Source organism: Lissotriton vulgaris, chromosome 6 (assembly GCF_964263255.1).
Source record: "Lissotriton vulgaris chromosome 6, aLisVul1.2, whole genome shotgun sequence".
Taxonomy (NCBI): domain Eukaryota; kingdom Metazoa; phylum Chordata; class Amphibia; order Caudata; family Salamandridae; genus Lissotriton; species Lissotriton vulgaris.
Genome location: NC_141694.1, coordinates 161,504,770 through 161,518,275, shown reverse-complemented (window position 1 = coordinate 161,518,275; position 13,506 = coordinate 161,504,770). Strand labels below are relative to the sequence as shown.

The window sequence follows — 13,506 nt, the reverse complement described above, 5'->3', positions numbered from 1 at the left end:
CTGCACCCACATGGAGCTTCCATAGTCGCATTAGCGAACAGACGCCTGGACCACAGAGGGATGTTCTCATAAATGTGCAAACCTTAGCTAATTCTTCTGCTAAGTCTAGTTTGACCAAGGGTCGGGCAGGCATATGGAACATGCAGCATAAATAGTGCTTACATTTAATTTGTGTCTGCTTTTTGCAGCCCCAAACAGATATGCCCATGTATATTTTTTTGGGGGGTGGAAAATTAAATTCACATTTCAGGTGGCTGACATGACCCTCTCGATCTGCTGAAGACAAGTCTGCTGATGTTTGTTGTCACTACCAACTTAGCGCCCTGTTGACAATCTCCCCACTCCAACAAGGATGATGAGAACCTGCCTGTGCATGTACAACGAGTGGGCTTCGCGATCTGCACCCCTTTTTTTGTTTCAGGCTAGGAACACCAACAACAACAAAACATATAAGGAAAAAGCACATAATAATTAGTACATGCCGATATCCACCTATACCGTGGTTCCTCCCTAACCGTTTTGCCTTCAACCCTCCTGTTTTGCTGACTTCAGTTTTTCTGGCTTTAGGGCCCTGTGCACTTTACCACTGCTAACCAGTGCCAAAGTGCCTTTGCCGGCTCCTTAAAGCATGGTAGAGTTGTCTTGTACCCAATTGACCTATTTAATTGACTTGTAAGTCCAGAGTAAGTTGGTACTACATGTGCTCAGGTCCTCTAAATAAATTCTACTAGTGGGCATGCAGCACTGATTGTGCACCGACTTAAGCAGACCTTTACAGGTGACTCAGGTCTGCCATCGCAGCTTGTGTGTGCAGTTTTAAACTGCCATTTCAATCTAGAAAGGAAACCTTTTGCCAGTCCCAAACCTTGCTTTTTAATGCACATGTGTGAACCCTAAGGTATCCCTGAATAACCTAGAGGGCAGGATGCAGTGTACGTTAAAGTTTGGACATATACTTTTAAGTTTTACATGTCCGATTTTGAAAAACTCTTAAATTCATTTTTCACTACTGCAAGGCTTACCTCACCCACAGGATAACAATGGAGTTACCTTATTACATTTAATAAGCTGTAACTTCCAAATGAGAACAGGTAAGCAGGTCATGTTTGGAGTCATTGGAATTGTAATGTAAAATTCTCTCTTATGGTAAAGTCACATTTTAAATTACAATTTTGAAAATGCTACCTTTGAAAGTTGGCATTTCCCTGCTTAGTCATTAGGGTCTGCAACATGCCTTTGGGTCACATGACTGGATGTAGTTGGCAATTGGGCTGTGTGTATTCCTCCTAGACTGCCACACACAATAGAAGGCAAATGAGCAGTCAGTGGGACAATGAGTTAGCACACAGCCCCAACCATGGTTGCTGAAAGCAGGAAGCTATGGTCCCATGAACCTTTGAGATAAACTTCTACAGTCAAGTGCAGTCACTCACTGCATCCATTTGCGAAAGGATTTCTGCCCCACCTTCAAAATGCAGGCCAGATTGTCTACCTTTTAAATGCAAGCTGTGTTGCCATCTTCACAGTGAAAGGCAGACAGACTGCTTCAAACAGCCAGTTGACCATTCACTTATGTGCTGCCCCTGGGGGAGGCTCGTGTTTGCAGCTGTGCAGGTGGCAGTGCATCCATTATAATAAGGTGCACTGACCCGGCTGCTTCTGGCACACCAAGAAAAAGTTGCACAGGGAGAAGACCAGCGCAATGCATCCTCTATTACAGACATGGATAATTATGTGCCTGGTAATATAACTTACTGTTAAGTAAGTTTATTTATCAGTATATTAAGAGTAGGGTCTAAGAAGGTATTACTTACCTTTCAAGGTTTGAATCATCATGGTTCCAAAGGCAGGTAAGATTCTTTTTCATCATGTTCAACATGATATTGGTATATGATATGGAAACATTTACAGCATTCTTAATGTATCCTTTGTAAGCAAAGCACACCTGAAAAAAAGACATATCCATATTAAAACGGTCCACCAAAATGAAAGTGAGATTAAACATAATTTGGAAAACCAATTCTTTTAAGCCCATATGTTCTCCCATTGATTGTGTACTCAAGATTTCACAAGTTACCAAACAATGTGATCTAGTACACACACTTTCTAACTCAGCCGAGCTAAGCATTAGAGAAATTTCATCCAAACCATATAAGTTGAGATGCCAAATGTTTTGTTTCTCAGGCCTTAATTCCTTCTCTGAATTCTGTTGATCAAATCTCAGCCACGTTATGCTCTTCCTACAAAAGATTGTCCTGGTACAGCAATTGCAACTTCAGACTTGCCTTTGCACTGAATTCGGATATCGAACGGACAATGGGATAATACAATATTGTGATATTCCCATAAAGTGTCAGGTGTTTCTGCTTGGTTCTTTGTGTGTGAATGATCACTTTTACAAACATGTTTCAGAAATATATTCTGCGCTCTATAGATTAACAATGCTAAGAGCCTGCAGCAATCTTCTTGCATATTCAGTGCTGTACTATCTGTGCAAGGATTTACTAATCTTACTAAGAGTAAGACACTCAGTGACACCACAAATGTCAGACATTTAAAAGTAGTACAGTGATGACACAAAAGCATCAAGGAGACATCTAATAGGAGCCAACAACATATGGCAGGATATGAGAAATTATGAGAAGGAAGAGGTTAACCTCATACAGAACTATTGGCAGCCTGTACTTTAAAAGAAGAAGGCTTATTACACTAAGTGCATTAAGATGCAGAAAAAAACATAAACTTCTTCAAGATCAAATTGGACAACTACTAAAAATACACACAGCTATTTACATGGCTTTTACAGAATAATGAGGGGTGCTCAACATCGTACAAAGGAAAATATAATGGCAATCATACAGGAGACATCTTCACAAATAACTGCTTCAACGAACGCCACCTTTTATGTTGGAGATCACTGTCCTATGAAAATAATCCATGCTTGTGCTCTAGACCTCTTCCTGTTGGGCACCATGGCAGGTCTTTGATAATGGCCCACTTGGAAAGACTCTCATGGATCAAGTGCTCCACAATAATTGTTGTCCTATTGAAGTGCATCATAATGTTTGAAAATAATACTGAAGGCTATACTACCCATCTGAGAAACATTTTGAAGCCCACAAACTACCAGTAGACAATTTGGGCCCAGATTGGCAGAGGGAGAGAATTATCCTCGCCAAATGTGAAGTAGCAGCTACTGAAAGTGTGTGACATTGTGTCAAATCTTCCTTTAGTGTTGGCAATGTTGTAATTGTTGGACATACTCAAGTCTGTAGACCATGCAACCCTATTAAACAAGCTTCTATAAGTGGTGAATATATGGGACCAATTCAAAGGATGACCCCACAGGATGGGTTAAAATGTTCTTAACTGGAAGAATTTAGCAAGTGTTTCTTGGTAATTAAATGCACCAGGCACAATAACCATTTTGGTGCTCCCTCGGAATCCCCTTTTTGTTAATGACTACACTATTGAGACAAAGTCACTGTTCAGCTTTCTGGAAGATCATAGCATGTGTTTGTTAAACTTATTAATTACTTGGGTCCACAGATGATGGACTGCTAGAAATGCTACATCATGGTGGAAAAGCCCACCCCCATCTTCTGGACTACCAACTCCCTTGTCCAATTTGAACTACACCTAACATGCCAACTGATACCACCAAAACTATCTGACACAACTAGAACACAATCTCTGAGGAAACGTGGACCACAGTACCCCCAAACCCACCACTCAAAGCACTAAGCAGATCTCCCCATATCCATTGACAATTGAATCACTCTCTACATGGGTACCCTGGGCCAATCACAACCACAACCGCCTCTTGCACCTCAAGCAAGCTACTACACAGACTTGCAGGTCTTGTAGGTCCACTGCAAACAACTCGATCACCAATGGAGACTGGTCCACAAAAACAGATCAACCTTGCTGCTACCCAGCGCTCAGACCAGCCCGAACGGAACGACAGCATCACCAATAATGCAAGGGAAATCCTCTCCATAAAAGAAGAAGAAGAAATTCCTTACCCAACCACAATCTCCACAATCATCATCTCCTCAAAGTGCTATTCTCCCAGGTTGTTCTGTATTGTTCAGTGCCTAGTGCATGTAATCTGACCCATGAAACACAGTGAGATTGGCTGTACTCCTAATTGGCATGTTCAACTTACAAACATGTCCCCAGTATATGGTACAAAGTGTACACAGGGACTGTAAATTAAATGTCACTAATGTGCTGCAGCACACATTGTGCCACCACTATAGTAATGGTGCAAAATATGACTGCAGGCCTCCAACCAGTAACCTGGTTGTGCAGGTTTCAACTGAAAATGTAATCTCTTTGGAAATTGGGTTATTAATTGAGAGGGGTGGAAATAATTAACACAGTCCTTTTCAGGGTGACCGACAAAAGTCACTAAATTAACCTTTGCTTAACCTTACTCAGACTGTAAAGAAAAATTGTTTGCCAATGTTCTGTTGCATGAGAGATATGTGAAGTATATTATGAATTTTAATTAGATAACATTATGAATTTTCTCATACATTTATACTTATTTTTAAATTTTGTAAAATAAGTGCACAAAAGGTTTTATGACTGTTTTTTAAAAAAAATACATTTTTTATTATCATATAGTATCATGGTTTTAAAAAGACTAAACACTAGAATGAAAACAAACTTGAAAACTGGAAACTTGAACCTTGAACTTGAACTGTGCTTAATCTTCAAGCAGACTTAATTTAGAGGCAAAGCATAAAGTATTTAAGTAGCACTCAAAGAGTAATAAAGTGAAGACAGAGCATAAAAAAAACCCAAAACATATAAATAGAAAAATAGAGTACATTTTAATAAATAAAATGATACCAGCCTGCTTGGAGCGCTAAGTTCCAGAAACTGCCACATGGTAGTGTGGTTTTTTGCGTGCAGCTTGCCAATGATAAGTTGACAAGTGCGAGCAACAAAAGTGAGCACTAAACTCCGTTCCGATGGGATTTCTCAAGGTAGGTGGTCTCAACAGTTCACTGCACTTGTGTTGAGAAAGCTGCTGCTCAGGTTGAGAAAGCTGCCGCTCAAGTAGAAAATCAATTTGAGCGGCAGAAAGAAACAGCACCCTCTGGCGCGCCGTGTGGTTTCATTTGCAAGGATTTTACAGCGCAGAACAGGCTCCTGGCACTAACAATCAGCTGGAGCAGTGCAACATACCAAATGTTGCCACTCATTGAACTCTGCAGAGTTTTTAGGTAACTCTGAGGAATTCTGCAGAGTGATACTGCATGAGTTCCGCCCATCTCTAATTCATTATTGGTGTAAAGAGGTCACATCACTGTCACGAGGAGCCTAAACTTCAGGATTTTCATCTTTTCTTGTAGAAGAGTTCACGCTGCTACCAGCCAATGGTCCAGAACCTGGGAGACACCTCTTGGAGATCAGAACTCACTCCAGCAGAGGCCAGCAGCAGGACTAAGGCAAGGACAGGCAGTTCCAGGTGGTGCTAGTGACGTGGGCAGTTGCAGTGATTGCATCTGGAAGCTTGTTGTGTCCCTGCAACTCACACAGAAGGTTAGCAAACTGACTCTTCGAGTCACTCTGGGCAACTTGGGACCAGGAGAAGTAGGTCTCTTCCTTCTTTAGACAGCAAGTCAATCCTTCCTTAGACAGAAAGTCAATCCTTTCTGCAGCAGGGCAGTCCTTCCAGCAGCAGAATGGTCCTTTTTCTGAATCTTCCACAGGTCTTTGTGTGGGGGAATTCCTTGGCTTACCTCCAAAACAGGTTCTGGTCAGATCTTCCCCTTCCCCTAGTCCTAGCTCCAAACTGTCTAGAGGGACAAATGCAAGGGCAGGCCTAGTGTCAGTTTTCTTTGTGTGTGGTGCAGGCAGGGGCCTTTGAAATGTAAGGAGAGGAAACAGCTCCTTTCCTGCCAACTTGTCTGGTATAGCCTCTCTCTTCACACTTAGGTTTCCTTTGTCTCACGGTCTGTAATAAATACACACCCAACAACAGCAGAGACACGCACAGTCATGTGACCCAGGACACTGGCAGAAATCCACAATTGGTTTGTACAGAAAAAATGCCAACTTTCTAAAAGTGGCAAATTTAATATTGAAACAAAAAAATTGACTTTTCCATTAAAGAGGATTTTTAATTACAATTCATTTTAGCGTGAACATCATATTTCTGCTTGCTCCCAATCTGAAGTTAGCACTTAATAAATGTAATAAGGTAACCCAGTGTCAGACTATGGAAGAAAAAGGACTTACCCGACTTTAGTAGGGTTTTACTGTCTGGATATGTAAAACCCTAAAAACATGTGCCCTACGTTTACAATACACAGCACATTGCCCTATAAGTTTTTGGGGCCTACCTTAGGGGTGACTTATAAGTAATAATAAGGAAGGTACAGGTTGGCAAAATGTTTCTATTGCCAGATTGAAATAGTAGTTTTAAACTGCATTACAGGCTGCAGTAGCATGCATGAGACGTTTTAAAAGGCTACTTTAGTGGGTGGCACAATGAGTGTTGCAGCCCGCCAGCAGCATTTTATTTACCACCAGGCCCTTCTTCCTAGTCCTCGCAGTTGGCTACTTGGTGGTAGCCATCAATCTTTGGCAGTTCGAAGCAGGGGGTTGGCTACTTGCCTTTCCTGTCACCAGGCCCTGTGGCCAGAACTGTAGAAGGCTGCCAGCGTTTCACGACACACAGCCTTTGGTATGTGCAGAGTAAGGTTGTTTTTGGGTCACAGGGACCACATCCCCTGGTCCAAAACATATATATTAAGGGGGGGCTGCTCCCCAACCCTTAATTGACCCCAGCGACCCCATCCCCAGAGGCCAGGTCTAATAAAAAAGGCCCCCCTCCCTAAGCCATACAAGGCCAAGTATAATTTAAAAAATATAATAAAAACGGTCAGGTGGGCAATGCGGCACCCTTCCAGGAGCCTTATATGGCCCTGCGGTTCCCATTCCCTTAGACCACACACGCAACCTGGGATTCATCCTGGGCTCCTCCCTCACAATGACCAAGCAAGTCAACGCCTTCCCGTCATCTTGCTTCAACACCCTGCGCATGCTCCGAAAAGTCTTCCAATGGATCCCCACCGAAACCAGAAAAACCGTCATCCAGGCCCTCGTCACCAGCCGACTGGAATACGGAAACGCCCTATATGCAGGAACCACAGCCAAACCTCGGACATGACTTCAAAGCATACAGAACGCCTCCGCATTACTCATCCTCGAAATCCCCCGCCACAGCCACTTATCCCCCCACCTGAGAAACCTGCACTGGCTCCCTGTCTGCAAGAGGATCACGTTCAGGCTCCTCACCCACGCACACAAAGCGCTACGCAACAAGGGCCCCAAATACCTCAACAACCGCCTCTCGTTCTACATCCCCACCCGCCAGCTCCGCTCCGCAAGCATCGCCCTCGTCACTATCCCACGAATTCGCAGAACCACCACCGGAGGAAGATCCTTCTCCTACCTGGCAGGTAAAACCTAGACCATCTCACCTTCAGAAAACACCTCAAGACCTGGCTATTCAACAACCCCCCCATCCCCCTACCCCCCTCGGCGCCTTGAGACCCTCACGGGTGAGTAGCGCACTCTATAAATGTAATGATTGATTGATTGATACCAATCAAAAAGAGGAGGGGGTTGCACAGTTACACTACCTATGCCTTATCAGGCCCAAGGTACACCAAAACCAATTAAAAAGGTGAGGAGGCGTACAGCACCCTTTCCTGAGCATTCTTAGGCCCTGTAGACCTCATTCCCAAGGGCCAAATTTAATTGAAAAGGGGAGGAAGGCATACAGTTGCTTTCTCTGATCCTTATTATTCCTAGAGGACCAAATCCCCAGGACCAAATGTAAATAAAATTAGAAGGGGACCATGTGCGCCCCCTCCTCAAACCTTTATAGACCCTGGAGGCCCCATTACCTAGGGTCATAGCTTTTTTAAAAGGGGAGAGGGACTTTGTTCCCCCTCCCTGGGACTATTTTGGCCCAGGGGACCCCATTCCCTGGGCCTGCATCAATTATTTGTGGGAGCCACGGTGCCAGCCAAGGGCACCCACTGAACAACATGTTGAGGGCTGCAAAGGGGGCCCCAGAGCACCATGCCCCAATCTGACTCTTCACATGATGTGGGAGTTGGCTTTGCTCCCACCCGGAGGGAATAATATATGTTCTGTTAACCTGCTGGCATTAGCGTGGGCAGAGAAACAGAACACAAGTCTGCTTCCAGCCAGCTGAAGCATTTTTAAAGCTCCAGCTGGCTGGGTGCAGACTTAGGGCCTGATTCAGATCTTGGTGGGCGAGTTACTCCATTACAACGGTGACGTATATCTAATTTGCTGAAATATAAATCCCATTGTATCATATGGGATTAGCATTTCGGTGAATGTCACAGTTGTGATGGACTAACCCGCCTGCCAAGATCTAAATCAACCCCCTAGTGCTTGCTACCGTTTGGCAGCAGATTTAAAAATGCTCCCCCCAGAAGGGAGAAAAAACATTTCCCTGCCCTCGGTAGTGCGGGCAGGGAAACTGCTCTGTCCTCTCAACACATTAAGTGAACTAGCCCTGGGGGATGGGGTCCCAGGGGCCATTTAAGTCTCAGGAGAGGGGGCCGCATGCCCCATCTCTTTTAACTAAAATGACGGCTGTGGGCGATGGGGTCCACAGTGCATTTTTAAGCTCAGGGAGGGGGGTGGTATGCCCCCTTCCCTTAATAAATACCTTGGACCTTGGGGATGGGGTTCCCTGGGCTGAAAACGGCTTGGGATAGGGGGGTCTTGCACGACCCTCCCCGTTATCACATGGCAACGCACATCGCAGGGCACACGCTTGATCCCATCTTCACTGCCAGTGAAAGAATCAAGTGGCATAATGTGGCAGAACACACCTGGACCAACCAGTCCAGTGTACACTTCACCATCACAGGGCACAACACCGTGGGAACCAGCTTTAAACCACCCAGCACAGCATGGTGCAACTATAAGATGATCTCAGAGGAGAGCTTTAACAACGCTCTCCACTCCAACCGCCACAACACAGCTCCCCACCTGGAACAGGCCATCACTAACTTCTCGGACAAGATGACCCACTGTGCTATCAGAGGATCCGCAAGTAGATCTGCAAAGAGGGCCAACTGGTTCAATCCAGAATTCCAGACCTCAAAACACTACTGTCGTTGGCTAGAAAAATGATGGAGCACCAGTAAGGACCCGGAACACTGCATCACCTTCAGGACAGCGATTAACCATTACCACTTCCTCCTAAAGAACCATAGAAAAGCGCCATTACATGCAGCATAGAGACCAGCTCAAACCCCAGAAAAGAGATCTACGCCATCATTAGGGAATTCTCTATCCCAGGGCCATTGAAAATATCATTTCGAAAACTACAGTGTCAATACTGCATGAGCCTTTCAATATTGACTCTTACAGCACTTTCGTGCATCCTACTTATCATACAAACACATACCCTCTTTCTGCTTCAAAGAAATTAATTTCATTTTGTTCATAGCAATACTGATATACTGTACAATTATTAGGGTTGTGAACTGCCATTCCTTAGTTGAAGTTGTTCTGTGAAATGTTCTCGCCTTTTGAGGACAGCCCCCACCATTTTTAAACATTGTTTCCGTTCAACAAGGCATTGTGCTAGGGGGAGCACCCCTGCAAACCTTGGCAGCATTAGAATTTCTTGTGAATAAACAACAACCAGGCATAGCCACCGTTTTTAGACAGTGGCCTTACCTTGGATTCATATAATTTCATTAATCAGATTTAAATGTGCAGACGGCGGATGTTCTTTTATGTATAACTCCCCAAAACCTTTGATGCAAAGAATGTCCAGCCTCCTGGGTCGGGGTACGTGTGCGGGCATCACTGCAAAATATTTCCAAGGAAAACATTCCTATATCCAGAAGTGTTAAAATGAGCTACTCCATCCGGTTCCCAGGTAAAAACTTTTTTATAGCAGTGGAGAGTCCATGACGTTGATGATTTTCAACACCACTACAGATCTTGATCACATGAAAATACAGAGTGGTCAGTTGCTCCTCTTTTACAAGGTAAAGCGCAAAAACAGCGAAGAAGGACTTCAGGTATAACTTTTTGGACAGAACCAGAATGATGGTAATTACACTGAAATAGCACATTATGCATCCTGGTTCTTCGAAAATGTTTCACCTGAAGTCCTTCTTTATTGTTTGTACACTTTATGAACCGGATGGTGTGGCTCATTTAATAAGTTTTAATGTTACATGTGGAGCTTTGCAGATTTTTGAAGATTTTGAACATCTAAGTAATGTATGTTTCACTCTTTACCACTTAATTTGCATAATGTGCATTAAGGGAAAAAAAGCTCCCTGGATCAGTCAAAACACTCTGTTTTTATACTGGTAATACCATGAGACCCTTGTGAGACTCTTGCATACCCAACCATCCAAATATACAAATATTGTTAAACCTTCATTTCTAAACAAAAAACAACTGAACAGATTTACATCAAAGCACAAAAAGCACACTTTGCGGACAATGATCTAGCTTCCTGCCAAATTTAGTGCAAATCCGTTCAGCAGTTTTTGCAGTAATGCCTCCAAAAGAAGTCTATGGAAAATGCTTGGGGTTTTTGCGCATTAGGACACTCCCTTTCTTCTCAGCCCCCGCTTGTCAGAGAACACTGAAACTTTCCATGCACAAACTAGACAAAAAAGAGCACCTTTTTTGGAAAGCGTTGTGGTGATTCGTTAAACTGTGTCAAACTTCAGAGTAACACAAAAACCCATTTCATATTACCTGTTGGCGGTTGCCAGTAGGTAGTTATAGTTAGGATGTAGTTTCCATAGGAAGAGCATTTTTTAATTAGTCAATAACTTTGGTGTAGTTTGACGAATCCTCGCAAAATGTTCATAACTAATACGCTAATCACCTCAAATGCTGTCTTGAAAATTTTGTGGTAATCCTTCAAGCGGGGGCTGAGAAAAAGGAGGGTCCCAAAACACTTTTTTCCACATGTTAATTTCCATAGGAAACTTTAGATACGACTACTGCCCGAACTGCTGAACGGAATTACACCAAATTTGGAAGGAAGGTAGCCCTTGGTCTAGAAAGCGCTCTTTCTGTTAAATTATGCCAATCTGTTAAGTAGTTGCTGAGAAATTGAAAGACATTTCCGTTCGTATATATAGGGATGAGGTGGATACGCGACCCCTCCCAATCTCATGCCTGAGATCTGATTGGCTGCCAACACTTCAAATTAGGAAGTGTTGGCAGCCGTCTTGAGGCTCGGTTGAACTAAGTCACAAGAAAGAATGTAAAAAAAAAGGGGGGCTGGGTAGAAACACCCTGACCACTAGACCTCTTGGTGGTGCCTGACAGGGACCCCTGGGGCCAAAAAAGCATTGAAGTACCCTTGGCAAATGAGGATCCCTCCTGTTATCTCCAATAAGTCCCACATTGCAGGATTGCTAAGAGGTCTTCAGAGGCCACGCCCACTTTCTCCACCACTCTGAAAACACAGTTCAAGGTGCACTACTGGTTGGTAGATGAACCCCACTTTACTCCTGAGGAACCTTGGGGCCCAAGAAGCCCTCTTGGTACCTCCTGTAAGTCCTACACAGCCTTATAGCTGAGAGCTGGTCAGAGGCCCAGACTCCTTTTTCCAACACTCTGTAAACGTAACTTCTAGTTAAAAAACCTTAGAAATTGACTGAAAAAAACAAAAGTTACAGATACATTATTGTTAGGAAATGGAATTTAAAAGAAACATAGAATTTCACAGAAAAAAACAAAGGTTACACATACTATAGTTAGGCTAACATTTTACTCATACAAAACCAGAGAAATTCAGCTGCTATAGTTATTGAGCTAACTATAAAACGTGCACCCGCAATGCACTGCTTATGACCTCACATATTACATAAACCATGACATGCTCAGTGACATAACTCATGACATCGCTGATGACATCTCAAATGGCATCACTGATGACTTCATCCACAGAACCTCTGACACACACACACTAACACCCCGATATAATCATTCATACACCCACTCCAACCACCACACTACCACTCTCAAATACATTCACACACACATACCAGTACCTACAGTGGCACTCACCAATTCTTAGAACAACACACACATCCTCCTACTCACCCATACAGCCACTCACACACCCACTCACTCACTAATACAGCCACTGACATATCTCCTCAGCCAGCTACTCACACTGAATCAGTCACCCAAAGAGCTACTCACACACCTACCTGCTCACCCATACAGTCAATCACACAGCCACTTACTCACTAATACTGTTACACACACACCCAAGTACTGACTCATAAATTTACTAACGGGTACTCACTCACCTATACACACACAGACATAAGCACACATTCACCCATACAGCCACTCTCACTTTCACTGACTCACCCATACACTCACTCACATACCTCATCACTCACCTATACTGCCTTTCACATACTCAGGTACTCACCCATATATAACTGACACATGTACTCACTCACTGACAGAGCCACATACACACTCAATCACCCATACAACCCCTCACACACACATACACTAGGTAACCCACACAACCACTAACTCACCCACTCACTCATCTATACATGTATTCACACACACCCTCACCCACCCACACAGGTACACAGACAACCAATCAATCATCCATACAGCCACTCACGTACCCACTCACCAACGCATACAGCCACTTAGACACCAACTGACAGACTGATACAGACATCTACACAACCTAGTCATTCACCCCTAAATTAACTGAGACACCTAATTACTCACTCATACAGTCACACACCCAATGAATCACCCATAAAAGCTCTCACACATCCACTGATTTGCCAATATACCTTGGTATATAATTTAACACTCAATTTTTTTAAAAACTCTTAGTCACCAGATGACGTCTTCAGTGATGTCATCAGTGATGTCATGTGAGATGTCATCAGCGATGTCATCAGTGATTTCACTGGCCATATCATGATTGATGTAGTATGTGAGGTCATAAGCAGTGGATTGCAGGAGTGCGAGTTATAGTTAGCTCACTAACAATATATATATATACTAGCAGCCCGTCCCGACGTTGTCCAGGTATGAATTGCTGCCGGCCAGTAGTATATTGTTTTGTAGGATTTCGTTTTGATAGCATTTCTTTTCTGTGACAGGCCTGTGAAACGCTCCGATTCAAAGTGCACTGCTGATGCACTTAAGAGTGCGCGTTCAGTAGTGTGTGAACTTGAGTTTCCATACTTTATTTTTCCTTGCAATATTATATAGCGTGAACTCAACAACATGGCATGAGCACAATTTGCATTAAAGAAGAGCACATTCATTTGTGGTAGGCACTAGGAGACAAAGCGATTTGCCTGGAATCACAGGATGTTGAGCTGATGCCGAGATTCGAACGTAGCTCCCCAGCTCTAAAGTTCGCAATTCTAGAACTTGTGGCAGGAGGTGCGTCTAAAAGTG

The 13,506-nt window shown here is 43.6% G+C and overlaps 1 protein-coding gene across 1 annotated transcript in view; it reads right to left on the bottom strand.

The window, feature by feature from the left end:
* PKHD1 (PKHD1 ciliary IPT domain containing fibrocystin/polyductin) overlaps positions 1–13,506 on the bottom strand; it is a 2,083,594-nt gene that overhangs the window by 1,551,846 nt on the left and 518,242 nt on the right. Inside the window, exon 20 of the mRNA XM_086926200.1 lies at positions 1,815–1,945. Coding sequence (XP_086782326.1) covers positions 1,815–1,945 — 131 coding nt within the window. The remainder of the gene's footprint in view (positions 1–1,814; positions 1,946–13,506) is intronic.